The sequence below is a fragment of the Lutjanus erythropterus genome, chromosome 18 (genome assembly GCF_056507025.1).
Source record: "Lutjanus erythropterus isolate fLutEry1 chromosome 18, fLutEry1.hap2, whole genome shotgun sequence".
Taxonomy (NCBI): Eukaryota; Metazoa; Chordata; class Actinopteri; order Lutjaniformes; family Lutjanidae; genus Lutjanus; species Lutjanus erythropterus.
This window is the reverse complement of record NC_139334.1, coordinates 5296082-5319411: the sequence shown is the minus strand read 5'-3', so window position 1 is coordinate 5319411 and position 23330 is coordinate 5296082. Positions and strand designations below refer to the sequence as shown.

Genomic DNA, 23330 nt, shown 5'->3' with positions numbered 1-23330 from the left:
AACAAACAGAGCTGACTTTAATAATAGAGTCAAGTCCTTTTGTAAACACCAGAGTTTACTCTCAGCTTAATAGGTTGCACGACGGAAGTGCATTTATACTGCAGGCAGTGTTGTTATGACAGTTTTATGTCTTGACTAATCATTAATAAGCACTCTAGAGCCATTAATATAAATGTGCATATCATAGACACATGAAACGACCTGGGGCCCAGTTTCCTTAGCGCTGCGTGTAACGTATGCTGCACTTTAAAGTGTCCCTTAAGCCTACGGGCTGTTTCTCAGTCTCCTTAACTAAGGTATACTTTCTGAAAGGTGTACTTTTAGAAGGGCAGCCTGACCCACTTGTAAGCTCTCCCTCAGTCTCTTTATTAGGCCAGCATTGTGCTTTTTAGATGGACAGCTGCAGTATAGCTCACATGTAGATTACTTGTGCAAATTACATCATTAGTTTAAAATTAACTTCATGAAAATGAATTATGCAGCAATGTTTCAACTCAACATGAGAATGCTGTAATTTATTCTGTCTATTCTTATTATGATGGTAGCCTAAAAAATATAGAACCTCTCCACAACACTAATCCAATTTGTGAAAAAATGTAGAATTTTATGAATATTTTTTATGCAATGGAGCTAACTGAGGATATAGTTTTTCTGACTGGTTAGGCTATAGCAGCGTGTACCCCAAACTAACCCTGTAACCTGAACACTGCCAGCAAAGGAGCAGTGTGGAAATATGCAGACTGTGGCTTATGTCCTGATTCATTTATTTTTGTAGGCTGTAAGCTATGTATCGATCAGATCGAGCAGATGATCTTTAACAGACATAGCTTCCTCTGTTGTAATGTTAGTCTGAGGTAAAATGATTATGGCAACACTTAGTAAAACGTCATTTATGAGCCTTTACAAGTGATCTATTGATTTGTGCACTGCTGTGAAGTTTAAATAGTTTATATCTTACAATATAAGAGACAATCTGGGAAAACTTCATGAGAAAAGAACTGCCTTTGCTCAGGTACACCTTAGAAACCTTACAGCTAACGTACATCGAAACTGGGAAACATGGCCCAGGCTTGTTTTAGGGTGCAACTTTTGCAGGTTTACAGTGAAACACTCTCTGTCTGTCATACAGGTGCAAACAACAATACAGGATCAGGCTACGGTGACCACGGGTTGGGTTAGTTCAAAGATAAATTACATATTTTTCTAAGAGACACCTTAACAACACTGGTGGCCTCAGGCATTCACAGGCATTATAAAAAGGATGAATCCTCCCTGCTCTTACCTGCAGATCCTCCCATCCACCTGCTCTTTCTCAAGCTGTTGAGGTAAGTGCCTTAAAAAATTTAAAGCAGTTCATTCAGATTTGACAATTTCACAGCTTGTTGCATATTAACATTTAGTCTATACTCGTATCCTGACAGTTGATTCTGCAGAAAACCAGACAACTCATGTTAACATGTTGTAGTTTACATTTGAACAGGATGCAGTGTACTTTATATACTGTATAGTTTCAGCTAATCAAGATTATTTTTGACCTCTCAAATATATTATTTAGGAGGTCAAAAATACCATTAATGTATTAAATTACAGGAAGAATGTTTTTTACATGTGGACTGCAGTAGTTTTTGCATGGTTCATAGTTGTAAAAGTTTTAGTGAAGCAAAAAACTCAAAAACATCTAATGCAGATGCTTCAATAATGGTATGATGCCAAAAGTGAAATCTTGGACCTAAATGAAGGATAGCAGTAAAAAGCCCTAATTTTTACTTCTACTCAAAACTTAAGAGTTAAGGTAATTATTATCTAATTTCTTCTGACTTAAAATTGATTAGACACATTACAAGATTTTAGAAAGCTCCAGGGGTCTCTCAAGTTGGTTAAAAAAATATCCTTCATGGCTACAGTGCAAGTAACAGAGGTGAGCCTGTAGCTTTTTAGAAATATTATTGTCCATTAGGTATGTAACAATATATTGAATATTGCGAATTCTCTAGTCGCTAGTCTAGTCGCTGATTAGTTTGGAAGAGCTGTGTTCATTCCTGAAACAGAGGTCAAAGCTGCTTGTGGTGGACCAACACCTGACCTGCATACCTCAATTGTGCAAATGTTTCATAGAATCCGAACACTGCAACGATGCCTCTTCGCGGTGTGTGTCTGAACATCATGGAGGCTCGGAACAAGCAAGATGGTTATGGGAGCCCCACCAACCCCGAGAAGTTCCTCAACCAGGACTACCAGCAGCTGAAAGAGTACTGCAACACCCGAAGAGTGAGGTATGTCGACGACATGTTCCCCCCTGACGCGATCTCCATTGGCAAGGGGTTATGGGACGACTCTGTGCTGGCCCGTGTGGCGTGGCTGCGACCAATGGTGAGTGTTTTGGAAGGGTTAATGAAGGGTTAACAAAACAATATAAGATCATAATTGTTTAATCCTTGTTTGTCTCAATAAACATGCAGACACAAACATTACAACTTCTCCAGCTGTCATGTGACTGATCTGCTAAAGACGATCTGACAGCTGTGATCCTGTTCCATGTTCACTTTGCAGGTCTATTGAGATTTCAAAATTATAATTATAATCCATAATTCCTGATTCCTTAATAGTGAGAATAATGTTACACACACGCTATTTAACATTACTGAAAGGTGTTTGTTGATATAAGTATGATAATCATTAATAACTATAAAGATCAGTGTGTTTTCTGTTAACATATTCAACCTGTTAGATACTTGATGATTATGACTGGAAAAATAAATTAGATGTACAAAGAGATGAAGAGAGTATAATCTTCTACACAAAGCTTGAAAACTATCTCTTCTATTTAACTTTTGTGACAGTTTGATTTTCAGTGTGAGATGACAGGTTCAGATAACTTTCATGCCGACTTGAAGACTCACATGTACTACATTTGTGTTTGTATAGTAATTGCAGTAATAATCCTGTCCACACTCGCCCCGAGGTAACACAGCCACCATTCTTCACAGGTTAGTTAGCTCAGTTCCTTGCTGTGATGCAACACAAAGAGGACACTTGGTACTAAACACACTGTTCCTCTGAGTGGAGTAAGCCCACTTGGTAACCCCAAACTGCTGCAGCCTCATATCTTGTCCACTGGAATTATGACAGGAGGGAATCTCTACAGTATGAATAGTAGGAATGATTGCAATGATATTTCAATGTACATGTGTACATATATTGTATTTAGACCCAAAGATATATTAAAGAAAAAAAAAACTGACTGACTTCAACTTTCTGTTTCAGAATATTGCTCCCAAGCCAGCCTTCGTACTTGATGGGGTGTCCAGGTTTGATTTTGGTCAAGGAAGAGTCGGTAGGAACAATTTCTTCCCTCATAATATTTGACTCTTGTCTTGTTCTTGTCTTTCTGATAACTCAGCGATCATGTTTTATTCAGGAAACTGCTGGTTTCTCGCATCTATCGGAGCACTGACATTTCAGAAGGACATCCTCAAGCAAGTTGTCCCTCTCGAGCAAACATTTGACGAGAACTACTGCGGGCTGTTCCACTTCAGGGTAAATACTAACAGCTGGGTATTATTACTTCAGTTACTGAGCACTGATTGACATGAGACGTTTTGTGATTGCCATCAAAGAATTTGGACTCAGTGCACTCCAGAAGTAATTGGACTGACACACTTTCTGTTTGCTCGAGCAAATGACATGAAACAAGCGACAAAACAATCTCACCTCACAGTCTGTTTGGTAACTGCTCTGGAGCTTTTGATCATATCAAACTTGATGAGCAGATATTGATCAGTTGTCATGAGTTTGTAATTGTTCACAGCTCCAGGGCAGCGCGGTTACACTGTTTTGTCAGCTTCTGTTTTCAAGTTGCAGAATGAAGCTGAATAACTATGAGGTTCAAGGGCTGACTTTCAGATTTACACGTATGCAAATGCATCAAAACTCTGGAAACAAGGAGGACATGATTTTACACATTAAGTCGGCTGTAGGCTGTTTCATGTAGGCTGGTGTGTGTTTTGTCACTCTTATATGTTAAGCCTAATTTTTAAAATATCACTCCCATGCGGCTGCTCAGTCAGAAAGTGACAGATCACTGACTGAACTTGGTATTTCAAAGGTCAAGCTGTACGCAGCATGCATAATATTATGTTCATTACAACATTGGTTAATGTTGAAATTATGTTCTTTTGCCTCACTAATGATTATCAATATCACCAGATAATACTAAAGTGGTCATGTGTCATTTTTGGGAAAGTATTAATCCCTTCTACCTCATCACATTATACAGGGTGATATTTTTTGCCCCCCAATGTTCAACTCAAGTCAGTACCTCAGTATAGGGCCCTATCTTACGCTGATCTAAAGTGCAAGTGGAAAGCGCGAGGCTCAGTGGATTTAATTTATTAAAAGGTGTGTCCAAATCCACTTTAGTTCCTGCCCTGCCCCTCACGCTAGCAGTGCACATCAGGATACACCTCTGCTGCACCAAACTGTCTTGATTAATTCACAAGTGAGTTTAGGCCAAGCATGCAATAAATTAAACAGAGTCAGCTCTCCTCACCTTTAAGAAGTAGGTGTGCCAGGAGTGGCAGCATGACGGCTGTCATGTGTTTGATCTGTTAAAGATGATCTGACAGCTTTGATCCTGTTCCACACACACCTTGCAAGTCTGTTGATATTTATTAGGCTTTATGATAATATTAATAATAATGGTCAATAATTAATAATTGAATAATAATTAATAAGTGACACTTTACTAATATACACTCCTGTGTGGGGAAAAGACATAAATGAAGGTGTTCTTTGATTGTGGAGGTGTGTGTGTGTGTGTGTGTGTGTGTGTGTGTGTGTGTGTGTGTGTTTTGGCCATATGCGGCAGGTGCAGTCGGTCTGTCTGCACAAGACAGCACCTGCGTTTTGATGAGGATTTATCTGGTTTAAGGAGCAAGTGGCTTTTGCTCCAATGTGCCGAGCACAAGATAGCAAATGCAACCAGCCATGCAATCATTTTGCCTTCATTTAAAGACCTTGTGCCCATGGCCACCCAGACCAGGTGTAAGTTCATTTGCTATTTTGCGTTTTTGCAGGCAAAAATGGCAACTGCACTCGTGTAAGATAGTAAATCCATTTGCACCACCAGAGCAACAGCAGGCAGGTGTAAGATAGGGCCTACAGTGTTTTTAGACATTTTAATGCAGGACATTGTAGCTTCAAGTGCAGCGACTGACTTTTCAACATAGAGAATGTGGGGGGACGAAACATCAGTCCCAATGTGTGGAGGCTCTGTCAGCATGAATTACATTTTGTGATGACTCTACTTGACAATCTGATGAGGTGGCAAACTAGTACAGGTTTCAAAACATTCAATAAATTGCCTCGGGAAATGTTTTATGAGGAAGCTTCCGCATTCAACACATTTGTTCTCAAGGATATACACAGTAGTAGGACATGCTGGATGTAAACATAACTTTACAGGAAAACTCTGTAGGGCACCTTTAATTTAGTTTAAATTTATCCAGATGCTTTTGGTTTGTGTTAGTGTGTGTTAGTGTGTGCTATCCAAGACTGTTAATATAATGTGGATGTAAACAAATTAAAGTTGTGACTCAGCCATGTAACCTCACACTCACTGTTTCATGCAATGATTCGGAGGCAAGAAAATGTGTGTCAAAATTCTTGTGGACTGCACTTTTATATGTTTGCAGAAACTTATTTCCTGAAATTTCTCATTTATTATTAACACTGTGAAACAGAAATATTTTTGTTCATCTAAATATAAGTACTAACAACATATTGACTCAGAACTTAAGTCATGTCAACAGTCAGTTGGTATTACATGAACCTTACTCTGAAAGAAAACTTTTATATTCCCTTTTTTTTTCAATCACTCAGTTCTGGAGATTTGGGAAGTGGGTCGATGTCGTCATTGACGACAAGCTACCAACAGTGGATGGGAGGCTGATCTTTGTTCACTCCAGAGATGAAAACGAGTTCTGGCCTGCTTTACTGGAGAAAGCCTATGCAAAGTATGAGAAGAAAAGTGCATTGCTCCTCAGACATAAATGAATTTTGTCTTATTTCTGGAGTAAAGATAATATCTGTACATTTATGCCAGGGTGTGTGGCTCCTACTCTGACATGACTGCTGGAACTCCTGTAGAGGCTATGATGGACTTCACTGGAGGTGTTCACATGTGTATCCAGCTGAAAGACCCTCCTCACAATTTGTGGGAGCTGATGTGCAGAGCTGGCAAATCCAAGTCACTGATGAGCTGTGGTACATATCAAGGGGTAAGTACAAACATACCACACAATTTCATCTTTTTTTGTAAAGTGCACATATTATTATTATTTAGAGAGATTCTGAACAATAAATTAAACTTCAACTTGAACAAAAAGATCAGTTGAAATTTAAGTTATATTTCTCATGCAAAGAGCTGCAAACTGCCGTCAGTAAAATTATTATACGTATTACAGACAGATGTGAAATCACACCTAATGCCTCCCATTTCCAGTCTTTGTGCTAAGCTAAGCTAGCATCCACTGTTGGCTGTGGCTTCACATTTACCATACAGACATAAAGTGGTGTGGATCTTCCCATCTAACTCTTGGCAAGAAATCAAAGGCCTATTTCCAAAATATTGAAATATTGCTTTAAGCAAAAATAGAAAAGGTTTTGATTAGCTTAAAGTTTAAGATTTATTGGCTGGTGTCACACACTGTACCCAGTTCCTTTTGGATGAATCTTCAACATAATGCCATTGGGATAAGTTTCTATTTTACGCTGATGATACCCTGGTTTATTTTAGCTGTATGAGATACATTGGCAAAGCCGTGACATTTGACGACCTAGGAATGAGAATGGACTGGTCTTTGATATAATTCCTTAATTGTAGATCAGTCAACTTGTATCAGTTGTAAACATCTTTTGTTTGCAGGACACACCTGAAAACACTGTGTTGCCAAACGGATTGGTCCAAGGCCATGCCTACACTGTCACGGGTGTGAAAGAGGTGAGGACTTACACTTGGAACTTTGCCTTTGGCATTTGAAATAATTTTTGCAATACTTTTCCGATAATGATCATAAAGATTACATTTCCAGCAGCTATTACAATCAGGTTTTCAAGACTCTTCTGAAGTTTACACTTGGAAATAATTTAATGAATAATTTGTCACACTTTAAAATGTATGGTACATAACAATGGTGCTGTCTCTCATCATGGTTACTGGTCAGATGATGAGCCAAGGGAGGCTCGTACATCTCGTGCGTTTGTTTAACCCCTGGGGCAGTGGAGAGTGGAAGGGAGACTGGAGTGACCGGTGAGAGCCAATCCCACTCAGTTTCACAAACACATAGCTCTGATTTGCTCTTGCTGTGATGTAGAGATTCTCTAGGAAGTTTTCTCCACTTTTCACACATGCTTTTAGTGAAAGACAACAGGTTGCCAGGTTTCTTTATCTTTTTTGAAATATAATCCCTTCAGTAGCACTCGCTGTACATTTCCATAAGTAATAATACAAAGGTCACTTGTAAAGAGGGTATGGAAACCTTTTAAAACCCCCCTCCCCTTGGCTTTTCTAAACTGGTTTTGCCGGTGAACTAATCCACCTATAACTTGCTTCTGAATGCTGAATTCTGAATGCTGCTGAGAATCACTTTTTGATCAGATAATCTGTCTCTTCCTACTTAAATGACACTCTTGAAGGTCTCCTCTGTGGAATACTGTCAGCAATGAAGATCGTGTAAACTGCCTCGCAGTGGATGATGACGGAGAGTTCTGGTAAGCAAATGTAATCAAAATTAAGAAACGTTTATAAGTTCCTCAGTGTTTTCTGTCCCACTAATGTCGACACAGTAAAAAGTACAAATCAATAGATATTTAAAGTGAGCTGGCACAGAATTTTTATTCCTTCCTTTTTATCCCGCGTGCCACAGAGACATTATTTCCACATTTTGGTGGGCTTTAGTTATCAAAATGATGACTGACAGGAAGGCTGTCATCACAGACTGTGTTTGATGCAGTCAAACTGCGCACATCTGGATGAGGTGCAGGTTTACCTATGATCACCTGAGTCATCACAAACTCTCAAGCTGAGCAGATTAAGGTGGATGTGATAGAAACCAGGGTGCAAAAATAATTAAAATTGTTTTGTGGCTGGTGGTGAGTGAAACAAATCTACCAGCCACTTGCACATTTTACCAGCTTTTGGTTGGTGTTGATTTTGTGCCCTGATAGAAACTATTATCTACTAACTATCTACTACTGCTACTATAACTGGGTGAAACAGGTAGAAGGCCACTTTCAGCATAGTCTATTGTGCCCTACTGAGTCAACCAGAGGGCAAAGCATAGAGATGTTACTAGCTAAGAGCCAGAGCCAGAATATAACTATTTATTTTCAAGTTAGATAAACATTATATCAAAATTTTAGACTACTTCTCAGCATTGGTTACTTGTCCCACAGGTCCACACAGATATGCACAACGAATACTGTTCCACATTTGGTTTGTTGGGATCTGGTCATCCTAAATTTAAAACAGGAAACCTAAACTCAACATATTAAAACATATTATATATTTATTTATCAAAAAATAAGATGCTATATATTTTAATGGTACATTTGCTGAGTTTTTGTGAATATAAAATAATTTGTCTGCACATATTACCCTGACTGATACAGAGTGAAGATATTTTTCCTTATGAATCATGTACTGTATCTATGTCAGTTATGGTTTCATATTTTCAGTATCAGATCCAGAAGGAAAACTGATGTGTTCAACTTTAATATCTGATATTAACAGGATGACCCTGCAGGACATGTGTAGGTTCTACGCATCTCTTGACATCTGCTCCCTGTGTCCCGACTTCCTTGATGGAACCTCTTCTCACTGGAAGACCTCCACGTATGAGGGCAGATGGGTCGCAGGAACCACTGCTGGAGGATGCACTGATCACAGAAGTACTTCAGCATTATCTGGGTTAAAATTTTATAAGCCAAATAAAGCAAATGTGTTGGAATTTCATAAATGAAATATATACTATATCTTTTTTTGTCTATGATGTGACTAATCAAAACTTCAGAGCAGAGTGTAAAACTTTTAAGCAACACTAGAGGTGAAGGAAAACAATCTGTCAAATTCCTACATCAGTTATTAGTTCCTACAGAATAAGTGAGCAATCACAGATGCTGTACTACAAGATTAATTTATGGACAGAATTACATTTTTTTCAACTCCATTTTTTAGTTTATTAATAATGCACAGTAAGATTTAATTTTAATCTTGATAAGTCAATCAAAACACTGCAAAATAATGCAATGCAAATAAATTTGTTTCTCTTTTTGTCCTCCAGAGAGTTTCTGGACTAATCCACAGTATCAGATCAAGTTTGACGGTGAATATTCGGATAAAAATGGCCCCAAAAACATGCTGGTGTCTCTCATGCAGAAGCCTGACAAGAGGAACAGACGCCTGACCAAATATTTCCACATTGGATTCAATGTGTATGAGGTAAATATTACCCTTCATTGTTTCTGTCACAGGATTTGGACTATTATGAATATGTCAAGCATGCAGTAGACATGGAAGCTAGTTTTCAAGGTGTCAGATAAGTCACATGAGCGACAAAGTAACATGAGAGTAAAGCTTGAAAGTAAAGTAAAAGTAAAAGAGGAGTAGAGAGGAGGGTTGTAAAGGAAAAACAGACTTTTTCTGGTGAGTACTGAGACATATACAAGGTGCTTTTGTACAGGCATTTCGACAAACCATGTCGCAGCTGATTTGCATTTCCATTACTGCATATATTCCGGCGAGCCACGCCTAAGACAGAGCAACTCTAGAGCGGGGACAAAGCAAACCCAGCCTGCCTCCAAGCGGGCTCACATTGTGCCAACCACAAAGAGAGAGAGAAAGATGCTTTTAAAAGTCTCTTTATGTTCAGCTGTCAGTACTTCTCTAGCTTCATGTTGAATCTTTATGTTTTGTAATGTAATTTCTCTGCTCTATCACTGTTGTGTACTGTCAGACTTCTCTGTTATTACACACAAAGTTGTCTGTCGATCTGTGCTCCTGCACAATTACCCCAGTAAACTGTTGCCTGAAGCGTGTGCTGCACATCTGGTGGGAGGAGCTCAGGACACAGAAACGAAACCTAACTCAGATGAGACCCCACAAATATCTGTTTTAAGGCTTTCTACTTACTGCAGCTTTAATAATGGTATCAAAACATTCATTAAAACTAATCAGCACATCCAAGTTTCAATATTCAAGTGACACTAAACGTGTATATTTTCACTGTAACATTGGTATATTCCAAAACTAATTTATGAGCATGCAAAGCCAAGTCCACTGAGGGGTTGACCACACTTTTGTGCTTGGCATGGAGAGGTAGATTCACTAGCATGATTTCACACATCTGGCTGAATCAGTAATAATAATAATAATTGTGGGGTTTTGATTATTAAAAATTCATATGTAAATGAAAAATTGGCTTTAAACATTCAACCATTGTCCGACTGGCCAACGTCACTCACTCAGTTTTCCAAGGGATCCAAGGAGTCAACGTAATATTTCATTACATTATTTTAATTGAAAAATTGACACTTGATTGTTTTTTTTTATCTCCAACATGAACTCATCTTCCACTCATTTCCTTCAAGGTGCCTGAAAAAGTAAGAGACACTTTTATCCCAGTCTTAATTCACAGTAAACACTCTTCACACACGTCATGCAGCTCTGGCAAAGAACTGAAATATTTCATATATCATTACAGTACAAGGGACAGAAGGGGAAGTTACCAGACACTTTCTTCAACAGTCACCTATCTGTCGCGCAAAGTAAAGCGCACATGCCCGCACGTGAGGTGATGGAGTTCCTTCTGCTGAAGCCTGGTGAATACGTGATTGTGCCGTCCACCTATAAACCCGAGGAGACCGCCTCATTCATCCTGACCATCCTTACCAAAACAGAGACCCACGGCTAGTACGCTCACTGTCTCAATCCACTTGACATGAAGATATAACAAATGATGCAAAGAATGTTATATGTCACACATTACTGCTATTTCATAGTGAAAAAAAATAAATCAGATGTGGAATGTGAAATGTCTTTGGTCTTTCCCTACAGCGAAAACTCTGGTGGCAATGATGAACCATTTGTAAAGGTATTTATATTATTTGATATTTTATCATAAATACATGTGAAACACATTTAATTTGAGGTAAAATTACTAAATTCTTCGTCCACTTTCTTCTATGTTTATTTCCAGCCCCAAAAGGTCACAAATGCCCAGAATGAAGAAAACAAGAAAATGCTTCTCCGCCAGCAGTCGATCATGGTAATATCTGCCATGTGTCTCATTAGCATAATCATAGTTAATGAATTTGATCATGACTTGGGACCCCTTATAAAAACTGTGCTTAACATTATTTAAAGCTGCAGTAATTAATAATTTTAAATTAACTATGTATAATGTTACAGGGTTAATAAATAGTGACATACCCACAGATAATTATCGCCTGACTCTGCAGTTCCCTTCACCTTTACATAGCAGTTTAGCATTTTCTAGCTAATTGTTTTGGTTTAATGCCCAGCGACTTGTTTGGTCACCTTTTATCACCCTCATGAACATCGTTTCTAGCCACAGCTATGTTTAGTAAAAAAAGAAAAAAAAAAAATCTGTACACTAGCTAGCAGTTAGCAGCTAGCTGGTGAACACAGTGGAGCATTCAGCAGCTCAACTGAAAGATATTTCACTCAGAAGTTAGTAAAGACAAAAACCAAGGGAAGATTGGAAGAGAAGCATGACTCATGAATGCTAATGTTGCTTTGTTACTACAATGTCCTGTTGTGGCGTGAAGACAAACGCTGTAGTGCTGGGCCAGTCAAAAACATCTGTGTGTGGCACTTAACACTAATGAGTAATCAATGTCTGCTATTTGTGCCCTAGATTGAAAGCGAGTCAGAATAGAGTATTAATGACAGTGTAACTAAAGTTTTTACAGTGAAAAAACATGGCCGTATAAAAAAAAACAAAAAAACACCTGCTTTTTCAGTGGAGTTTGGTTTACAGCCTTCCACTTGTAAGACCGCCAGGAGCAGAGGATACTTTATTGTTATTAATTCACATTATTTGAGCTGACCCACCGTAATGTAAACAAAGCAAAGTAAAGTAGAAAGTGAGGCTAAAGACAGCTGTTGTCTATGTCTACTACAGCTCATAGTGAAAGGTCATGTAATAATTATTATCTGCACCCTTGGGCATGGGGACTTTTTTTCCCCGTCTGTTAATATATAATATAGCTAAGAAAGGTTTACCACAGTCTGTTATTATCTTGCTTTCTTGTCTTTTTCAGTATGAAGAAGTGGATGCTGAGCAGCTCCAGAGGCTTCTTAATGACGAAATCCAGAAAGGTCTGCACTGTAAAAAAATACTAACAGATAATACACAGTAATAACTTTATATGGCATGCACACTGCTATGTTGCAGGCTTTAGATCAAAGTTTGTCTGATTTTCTTAATATTTTTAGGAGACTTTAAATCTGAAGGCTTCAGCATCGATGCCTGTCGAAGCATGGTGGCTCTGATGGATGTATGTAAACCATAGATTCTCACTTTTTGTGTCAAACCTGCCTGCCTTTTTATAACACAAACACTAAAATGTGTGACTTTGTTTTCTTAATGTTGGGTTAAAAAGTCGTCAATCTCTGGAAAACTGAATGGTGAGGAGTTTGTTCGTTTGTGGAAGAAGGTCATCAAATACAAGGTAAAAGCACTGAACTCCAGCCTAAAAAAAATACACACACCTCTATAGCAGCCTCTTGATTCTGACATTAATATGCATCTGAATATAGATATGGAAGATTGATTATTGTTGTGGTTTCTTCTTCTTCCAGGACATTTTTTTCCTCACTGATGTGTCACGAACAGGAACTCTGTCACTGAATGAGCTGAGGAATGCTTTCGTAGCTGCAGGTAGACCAGTTAAATTGATTGAATCTTATACAGAAAACATGAACTATACTCTTTTACAAGTCAGTCTCAAACACACGTAGACACAGGCATCCCAAAATGACTGAACCTGAAATTTGTAGCTGCTTGAGATTGTTTAAAAAAATGTACTGATTGTTGCTTGTAGTGGTTTCCACTGTCTCAAAGTAGTAGCTTTTTTGGCTTTAAAGAACTCGAGAGATTTATTATTTGAATGATTAGTCTTTTATAGTACAATACAAGTGACTGACATGAAGACATATATGAGATTACAGATTGATTTGTTTTTTTTACTTTGACTGGTAAAAGCATTTCCTAAACTGATAGTTTTTAATGCAAAACATTGAGCAAACATTTTAACTCCAGTTTCCAGTTTGTTTGCAGATTTTTTGAGATGAAATGAAATTTGGATTGTGTGTGTGTGTTGAACAGGACTGAGGATCAACGATGACATGCTCAACCTGATGGCGGTGCGCTACGCTGCCTCCTCTGGACACATGTCGCTGGAGAACTTCATCACTCTCATCCTTCGCTTGGACTGCATGAGCAGTAAGTGAATATATATCACATGTGAATAATATCATTGGAAATTTCCCTGTTATAAGGTCAGGAATTTAGTCTAGTTTTACCGTTTGTAATAGTTTTGGGTTAAGATGATAATTTATCTATTTTATTTTTGTGTTACTCAACAGAAATCTTCAAACAACTGTCTGATGGAAAAATCATGAGTCTTCGTGAGTCAGAGGTAAAAAAAATGTATTCCTCTTGTCAGCATACTCGCCAACCTTGAGACCTCAACAATAGGGAGGATTCTAAGTCTTAGTTTTAGCGTTTTCTGCATTCTGGTCTGGTTTAAAGAATGATAATAACAACATAATAAGTACACTGCAACAGCATTTTTATATTCAACACTTTTAGTTTCACATTTTATTCTAAGGAAAGCAAATCTCATCCGTCTGTCACCATGATGAAACGAAACTGAGGTCTTTTTCATGTGTCATCTGCTGTGTCATTTATGAAAAAGAGTTCTTTAATCTAGATGAGGAGACAGAAGCTGGAAAAACTTATATACACTGAGCTTATTAATCTTTTTTCAAAGTGCATAATTGTGTGTATTTATGGATAAATGTCTTCCTCTTTATTTTCAGTGGATGTACATCTCAATGTACACTTAAACGCACCGAGGAAGATCAACTGCAGAACTCATCTGGAAATACAGGAGCAGATAAATCTCAAATGATTGTTTTCTTGTTTTCTTGTTTTTTGTAAAGGGGTATTTTCTTTTTCTTTTTTTTTTTATAACTTTGTAAATGCTTTACAATCCACATTAATGTGAGCAGATAACCAATCCTTTAACATGAGGCTGGATCACTTTTGTTAACACTGGGTTTGACTGGAGATGTAATCTCATTGAATGCATAAAATTGAAAATGAGTTACTGCATGTTTGTATTATGAGTGGAACTATAATATAGACTTTTCATTTCACTCTGTGCTTTATGAAATGATGACATTATAAACACATTGCAGATTTCTGTTTTGCATGGTCTCACTGTAACCACAAAAAAAAATGTAAACCATTTTCTACACCTTTTAGGAAATAAAGAAGAAATGGTAAAACATTTAAGAATGTCAGAAAGTTTGTACCTGAAAAGGGTTATAGTTTAATTTGGGTGATTGTCATCCTTCTCTTTTCTGCAAATTTCAATTACATATCAATTATTAATACTAATAGTTCATTATTAACAACTGGTTTTATCACAGAGGATCTTTCTGACCTCCAAAAACTTATTTATTACTTCAGTGGAAACTCTTAAAAGAAACACACTTCTGGAAAATATTTGGAAACCAAATCATTACAACCAAAAGAACCAAAGGTTGTGTTCAACTTGACAGTGACAGGTATAACAACTTGTTCAATAATGATGAATTATTTCATTATTGTTTCAGTCACTTAGTTTTTAGGTTGAGGGTTGATTTATTTGTCATTCTACAACACAGCTGTAGATAAAGTAAATGTTAGTCTTTTTATACTTCACATTCTTGGTTAAACAATGTAAACTAAACATGGGAAAATTCCTTTATCTGTGTTCTTTCAGCAAAGAGCAAGCTGAGAAGTATGCACTTCCCTTTTCAAACTATTAGACGTTTCAAACAAAGGTTGAATGTTTATTCAGTTGTAGTATTAATGGTGACTACCCCTGTGCTCACAAACCTGTTTTGAACACAGATTATTGTTGCACTTCTACTGGAAATGTGAACTTGAATACAAGTAATGTTAAATTACCAAAATACAACTCCTCAAAGCCTTAAAGGTACAGTTCACCACTTCAAGCACTTCAAGCCTAACCCACTGATTCCATGAGGCCAACATGAACACTCAACAGAAGTCTACAAATAGCTGTCTAATGGAAAATATTTATTGTTGTTCCATACAGATGACTATGCCAATGATGCACATACTGTGTATAAAAACAGCTTCTACTGCACAAAATCAGAGAATCTTTTCTCTTTGTTTCCTTCTGGTAAAGCCGCTGTCATCCTGCCAGCATTGGTGCTCCTGAGGCACCTGCTTCTTAAAGTTGAAAGTGTTGCAACAATGCCACCTGGGGAAGTTTCACCCCCAGGAAATTATATTAAATTATATAAATTATATTATAGTATAGTACACAATTGTTAAGGTACACAGGTTCAGTATCACCAGGGCAGGAGACTTGTTCCTTAAAACGAATAATATTATTTAACACAAAAAAGGAAATTAATCAGTTAACAATAACCAAATATTAAAATGTCAGGGCCACCAGGGTTAAAGGTCAACAGCAGGTACGTCTAACTACTATGGGGGGACAGGCTGGGCTTACTGTGACGGCAGGGAAAAAACACAAAAAAAGCACCAGAGCCACAGGAAAGAGCCAGACACCACAAAACTGAGCCCAGCACAGCTGAAACACAACAAGCCGAAACAGCCAAAGCAGTAGCCTATCCCAGAGCAAAACAGCCAACACAGTAAGATAGCCCAGAGCCAAAACAGTAGTATATACTAGAGCCATGTTCATTTATTTACCAGTGGCAATGCATATTAACATCAACATTTCCTGCATATAAAAGCTGATTTGCAAGATATCAGAAACCAGCAGCAGTAATAGTTCTGATGATCATTGCATAGATCACAGACAGACATTTCTCAGTCGGAAACTGATACCGAGTGATACAACTAATTGAATGAGTCTGCAGGTATTTCTGATAATTTGTAAAAATCATCAGAAATGATGCTACAACTGGCAGTCGATCCATGATAGGCTGGACTCAAAATTAATTAATTTAACAGATGACAGTGATGGTTTGTGGCTTGGAACTGTGCGCCATTGCCTCAGCTTTATCTGGCAAAACAAGTAAAACACTGTGACCTTAACTTCAGGTGCAAGCTTAAGGCTTAGTACGCACAGGTGTGGCAGGTTGTTTTTGACCAGGTGAACAAGTGCAAATCCGGTCATAGTGTGGTAGTTTGGTAGACTGCCAAAACCAACAAACTTGTGAAAAACATCAGGGCAGCCAGTGTCACCGTGCTGTTTTTCCTGCTCACTTTCTCCCAGTATTTTCTACTCACCCCACCTTTCAGCCACTCCCACTTCATCAGCCCACTCCAGTCACTCTTTGCCAGCTCATTCTTTGTCACAAGACTTTCCAGCATTCATCTGCAGGCCTTTCATCCGCAACCGCAAGATCTGCCTTGGCGGCCTTGTTTCCTGTTTGTCTGTGGCTGTCCTGCGTTTCCATCCAACGATGACGCCACAGTGTGAGTGATGCATTCTCCCTACCTGTCGCTGCCTGTGGCTCAGAGACTCACCTTGTGTTGCCACACATGTTCCTGTGTGTCTTGGATCCTCGACCTACGTTCCGCCTGTCCCTCGTTGGTTTGTCCCTCACCTGGTTCCAGATCCTCCACCTTGCTGACCTCCTGCCTGCTCCTCTCTGGTACCGTCACCTGTGAAAAGACTGAAATGTTTAGGTTCATGACTTGAACTGACTGTCTGCCTGAGTGACTGACTGTTTTGTGCTGCCTTACCTGCTTGAACCTCTGTTTTGCAAGTGTGAGAATAAAGGTCATTACCATTACCGTTCCTGGCTTTCAGTGCACTGCAGTTGGGTCTGTTACTTCTTGTTACACAGATTTAAAGGCTCTGTTCCAAACATCCTTAGCATGTTTACCATGTGCAAGATTATTGAAAAAGCATACATTTCCTCTCAAAAGACAATTTATAACAATACTGTCTTGCCTCTTCCTTCACTGACAAAAGGTCACCTTCTGATCATCTACAGATGCACTGAAGCACATTTATAATCTATCCTTCCTTAATTTGCAGTGAATGTACCTTTTGATGTACACTTATCCTAACAGAAAGGATCCATCTGGGATTACAGGAGCAAATGAGGTGAAAGAAAATAAAAATGAAATGCATTCTTCTGCAACCCTGACTTTTCAAATGTTAGGGGTGTAACGGAAACTGTGTCTTCCCTTCTCCTCTGGTTCGATTTCCTGTGTCTCTCTCTAGAAAGTAGAACTGGAGAGCAGCAACAACTACTTGAAATCACAGCAGCAATGGTAATTGGTAACTTTGCTTACCTGTTGATAAAGTGGCTAAAATGTATATAGCATTGACAAAAAAATACAGTTCAATGAAATCCCGGTATGCGGCGTAAACTCCCAAATCACCTCTTAAAATACATGATTTTTATTCCTGTTAAATAACATGTTTTTACCACATGAAGAAATAAGAGTGAAACATAAATTAAGCAGTTGCATTCAAGCCATTTGCTTTACCTGTGAATAAATAGCACTCAAATTAGTATTAATGAATCAGACTTTCAGGATGTGAATAATTATTGATTAGGTTGCTGCTCCCCCACTTGTGGTATTAGCTAGAAATCAAAAACAACAGCTCACACAGAAGCAGAATTGTATTATTTTCTTTCATTATTCACACAGTTTAAAAATAGATCAGATATTATATTTTGTATCTTCCATGTAGAATTAACCATTTCTAGTTCATGTAACCACAGTGAGTGAAATGGTGATGTAAATTAATTGTAGTTTCTCACCTTGTATTGTCACTGTAGTGGTCAGGGTTGCATTTATGTTTCCTGTAGATGAGATTCAGTCTAGTTAGACTTTGAATTGTCAAATCAGTCAACATCCAGCAGTGTTACTTCACTTTACTGTTAATCTACTTCGTTGCATATCATTAACTGGATGTAAATTAAAATACACCAAATCTTGTGGAGAACTGTCCTCTTGTGGTACCCATGCTAAACAAATACAAGGTGTATAAACATGACATTGCCATGATCATTCTCGTTGTTACAGAAACATTCACTATCACTGATTGTGGCACTCTTGCGTCCTCTTGTGGCTGAAAACAGTACAGGATGTAATTTGACGTTCCTCAAGCACTGACAGTATGACTGCACAGGTGAGATACTCAGAGTGGCAGCTAGGGGTGCATGTGAACTACAGTTCTTTCTGCTATTTGTCAAGTCCTGTTGAACTGGTCACAGAGTCACACAGTATTGATATAAAGTTGGAGCAAAGATTTTAACCTAACTTTAGAGGATTCCACATATTTAAACACAGAGATAAAACAAACTGAAAGCCAATAAAAGTAAACAGACTACAAAATACAACATAAGAAATTATCCACTTGTATCTGTCCAACTGGATCACTGAAAACGGCATAAGTATAAATGTAATTTGTCTTGTTGTTCACCTTATTATTTATTAGAATACCTGTCGGATAATGCACTTATTGTTTAATGATTACAGAACAAATTTGATTTTTTTCCCCACCCTATAATACATATCTGTTTTTATTTATGGTCCTAAATTGTGTTTTTTTCTGTTTGCATTCACTCCAGAGAATATCAATCAAACATGTTAATTTATTCATTGTAAAAATGGCGTTTATCTGTTTTTGTAAATTAACTCCTTATATATGATGTGTGAGAGGTAATATTTCTCTTAATTGCACAGTGTATCAGTTTCTTTTACCATTAACTTAATGTAAATATACAAGTTTTTATTTGTTTCCTTCTTCTTTTTAAGTTAGAGTTCTTCTAACTTGAAGTATTTTTACTTGAAATTTGACTTGAATGAATGTCCTGTACAGAGTTCAATCAACTCATCAAATTAAGTTTCTAAAGAAACATGATCAGTATATTAGCAGACTTCCCAGCATGCATTGTGTAAGAGGTCAAACTGCATCTGGTCGTAGCTGAAGGGGAAAGAAGCGTCGTTAACTGTTACCTGGGTGATGTTGCCCACAATGGAGCCTTGAGAGTAATAGTATGTGAATATGAGTGTACCACTACGCTTTAAGTCAACACAAACACACACTGAGCAGTTTTGTAAAATAAACAAACAAACAAACAAACACACACACAAAAAACATGTTGCCACTCAGCTTCTTTCTTCTTTACCTGCTCCTCGTTTTATCTTGAGAGCGCTGATCTGTTTATACTGCACCTTGAGCTTCCTCGTTTTTGTCTTGCCTTTCCTGAGTTGTGGCATAAAGCTCTTACGCAACCTTCTCTTTGTTTTCTGAAAAACAAAACAAAGCTCCCCCTGCCCATATGCAGGGTGAAGCAGGCATCAGAGGTCCAAAGCGTCACATGTTCAGCTCTGGAGACTCCCTCAAAGCTGTCGATGAGCAGCAAAAGAAAAATCAACAGCATAATTGCCATCAGAGGTCAACAAGACCTCTGATAGCAAGACTGGGAGTTTTGGGGTAAAATGTGCCCAATATGTGGTCGTCTCCAGGTGTCAGATCACATCAGATCAGATAGACTGGTTCCTGTAGGGACAGCTCAGGACCAGCAGTCCTCTCCAGTCCCTGTTTTTCAGTCGGAGTTGGTCCGGGCTGGGGAATTGGGTGGGAAGAAGAGGTTATCAAATTCACCATTAATTCACCATTAGTTCACCATCACCTCACCTCAATCACCATAATTTTCATTCTTTTTTTTTTTCCTTTTACCCCCATTTTCTTCATTATAATAAAAGTGGTACAAAGAATAAAAGAACATCACAATTGCTCCATAACTGAGAATAAGAGAAAGAATAATAATAAAAGGAATAAATAAATAGATGAAAACTTTTACGATAAAAACCCTAAAAATTGTTGTCCTTTAAAATACTACATATGTAATATTGTCAGGTTACTGTGTCAGTACTTCACTAAGACAGACAGGGGAGTGCTACAGAGGTCAGTCTTTTCCTGCTGTATGGTCTGTTGTAATGATGGATTGTTTTCTGCTCTTTGTAAATATTTTCTCCCCAGGACGGCGATTCTTTCCTGCAGGGTCATGAGGCTGGATAGTTTGTGGGTGTATTTATTGCTTGTATATCTGCGTAGTCTGTAGCACATTTTTATGCCAATATTTTGGACAGCCTGCAGTTTTGTGAGCTGTATTGTCCCTAAAATGCACCAGGCAGGCACTGCGTATTCAAACAGGGGACTAGAGACTGATAACAGTCTCCAGATGTCTCCGGTCAGAGTCTCATGGAGACTTTGACATTACAAATGGAGGCTGTGGATGGACACACAATAGCAGGGAATGAACCTGTGACCTTTGCCATCCTGTTGCCACATGGACTACAGTTAAACAAACATTATTTATAGTCACAATATTGCCACAATATTAATAAACCTAATCGTCTACCGTCACAAGGTGTTTATCACCCTGTTTGTCATACTAGGTATTAAACAAGTGTGTAATGGTTTAATTGTTAACTTGTTGTGTCTTTAACAGTGTGATAATCAGTAAATATCTAGCTTTTTATGATTCAGAGGTACAGAACCTACCTTACAACAATTATGTCACTACATAAAGTCAAAAAACAAAGAATGTGTTGTCTAAAACAGCCCCAAGTATAACTTAGTCACTCAATCAAAATAACTGGCGTCAGAGATGCCACTCTGGTGCCTTTTTTGAAACCACTACAGGGAACTTTCATATTAAAGTGGGAGTGTTTCGTTCGTAATAACCACAAAATAATTTGAGACTTGCTTGACAACATTAGTAAAAGTCTTGTCTTGACTTTGACTTTGAATTCATGACTTGAGACTTGACTTAGACTTGGGACAGTTGACTCAAAAGGACTTGACTTTTTAAAATTAAGCATTTGCATTTTTTTGGGTAGACCGGCAGTGACCACTTCATGAGGCATCTATCATGGAGGGGGCTAACGTTAGTCCAAAAACAAGAAAATCTGAACTCAAGATTACGTTGTCAATGACGGTATTAATAAGAGAACAGATTTCTAAGTAGCCAGGACAGGAGGCTAAACATTGTGGTGTAATTTTTTGTGTCATACTTCTGTTTTCACTTTAGAAACCTTTAAAGCTATAATTTATTAATAATTTCAGAGCCTCAACCATTTTCTTTAGTTAATGTTGAAAATAGCTGATTTTAATGTGGAAACTGAGGGGGATCATCAATATTTCATGGTCATATGCTGTTTCAGACATTTATGGTCCTCAGAGGATGAATCATGTCGTTGTTCATCCCCTGATATTTCCTCTTTTGCCATCATAAAGTTGATATTTTTGTCTTTTACTGAAACTTGACAACTGCTGGGTGGATTGCTGTGAAATTTAGTGCAGATATCTGAGGTGTCCAGATACTGAAGCCTGAGAACTTTGGCGATCCTCTGACTTTTCATCTCGACCGATACTTCAGTTTATGATGAAATATTTGGAAAACTAATTACATTCCCAGCAACCTCAGCTGTACTTCGTGTTTATTGCTAATGAGCAGGAATGTGGGACTAGGGGGAACTTGGCCCCGGGTATACGGGGGCCCTCGTTGGAGGAGTGCCCACAAAGATACTAGAATGAACAGCTGTGGGTGAAGGGAGGGGCCCATAGAATGCCCTATGTACATGATCCAGAATTTGTTATGCTTGCTAATGACCAAATGTTTGAACATGGAAACCATATCTTATCTTATCTTATTTCATATCATATCATATGATATGATAAGATATCATATCATATCATATCATATCATATCATATCATATCATATCATATCATATCATATCTGCTACTACACTGTTAAGTCATCAGAAAATATGCACCCCAGGGTCTCGTGGCTTTGATTCCCATAGCCAAACATCCAGGCTGGTTGCATGTTCTAACTAAAAGAGTGCATTCGGTAGATTACAGATCCGCACACTGCAGTGCCACCATGACAGCCTGATGCAACCAGCCAAGATTTGCAAAGTTCCATCAACTTTAACATGACCCGCACATACACTGACGCTAGCTGAAAAAAAGATTTCAGACTGAAGCAGTTGTTGACCACTAGTGGCTGGTTCAAAAGAGTGAGACGTCAGCTGTCAATGGTCGTGTAAAACACAACAGTAAAAAAATAAAATGACTGCCTCACCATTGTATGTTTCCACCAACCATTCAAATTACAGTTTACATCCTATGTGTCTGTCTTTACTCATAATGTATTGGCTTTGATCTTGATCCGTGTGCAGTCGCCTGAAGCAGGTACACAGGCCTGAGAGGCTACAGTTGACATTTAGGCTAAAAACATGGTGTAAATGGCGTCTTTCTGGATCAAATTGTAACGTTGCGGCTTACAGACCCTTGGACTACACCACACGAGCAGTATGGAGACATTTTGGGGGATTTGTGTTATTTTTTTTGCATTTTAAAACTGGTCACCATTCACTTCAATTTCAGTTGAAGCTCCATGAGTTCACCCATCCTCACATCAGCACAGGCGTGAGTAGATATTGAGTGAAATTTCATTTTTGGGTGAACTATCGCTTTGATTGCTAAGGAGGGAGGAGGGATTCGGTGAATTTTACCTTAACCAAGTCATTTTTAGTTGTCTAAACTTAACCAAAGGCAAAAAGCAAATTTACGGGTTTTATATGAATCCATGTCTAAAAAAACACAAAAAAGAATCATTTGCTTTTTCACTTACTTTGTTATCATAATGTATCATTAGTGCATTTCCTTGGTGGTCTTTTTAATTGTGCAAGTGAAGTCAGTCAGGCTGAAAATGTGCAAACATGTAAAGCTCGTATCCAGCATCAGTGATTAGACTTGCCGCAACTTCTCAAGAACTCGCAAGATTAAAGTCAATACCTTTGTCAAGGCCAGCCAAGTGGTATTCATCACGCAATCTTGTTGACATTGAGAGGGTTGTTTGTTTCAGGAGGAAGAAGTTCCAGAGAAAATCTTAAATGTGATTTTGATTACAGTCCAAAAGTTCACCTGCATGAAACACAGGAAAGGGCTGTCATACAAGAATCAGCTTGCATGTTATTTAATTACAGATGT

At 38.2% G+C, this 23330-nt stretch overlaps 1 protein-coding gene across 1 annotated transcript; it reads left to right on the top strand.

Annotated features, from left to right (window-relative positions):
• The first annotated feature begins 2119 nt into the window (after positions 1 to 2119).
• Positions 2120 to 14234, top strand: LOC146310484 (calpain-1 catalytic subunit-like). Its single transcript, XM_084742230.1, has 20 exons — positions 2120 to 2370; positions 3265 to 3334; positions 3419 to 3537; positions 5881 to 6014; positions 6104 to 6278; positions 6926 to 7000; positions 7224 to 7309; positions 7696 to 7770; positions 8792 to 8949; positions 9342 to 9503; positions 10753 to 10969; positions 11114 to 11144; positions 11256 to 11324; positions 12343 to 12400; positions 12518 to 12579; positions 12685 to 12753; positions 12884 to 12962; positions 13410 to 13526; positions 13670 to 13722; positions 14126 to 14234. Exons 1-20 carry the CDS (start codon positions 2134 to 2136, stop codon positions 14150 to 14152), a joined length of 2073 nt encoding a protein of 690 aa, XP_084598356.1. The 5' UTR covers positions 2120 to 2133; the 3' UTR covers positions 14153 to 14234.
• Positions 14235 to 23330: the final 9096 nt, after the last annotated feature.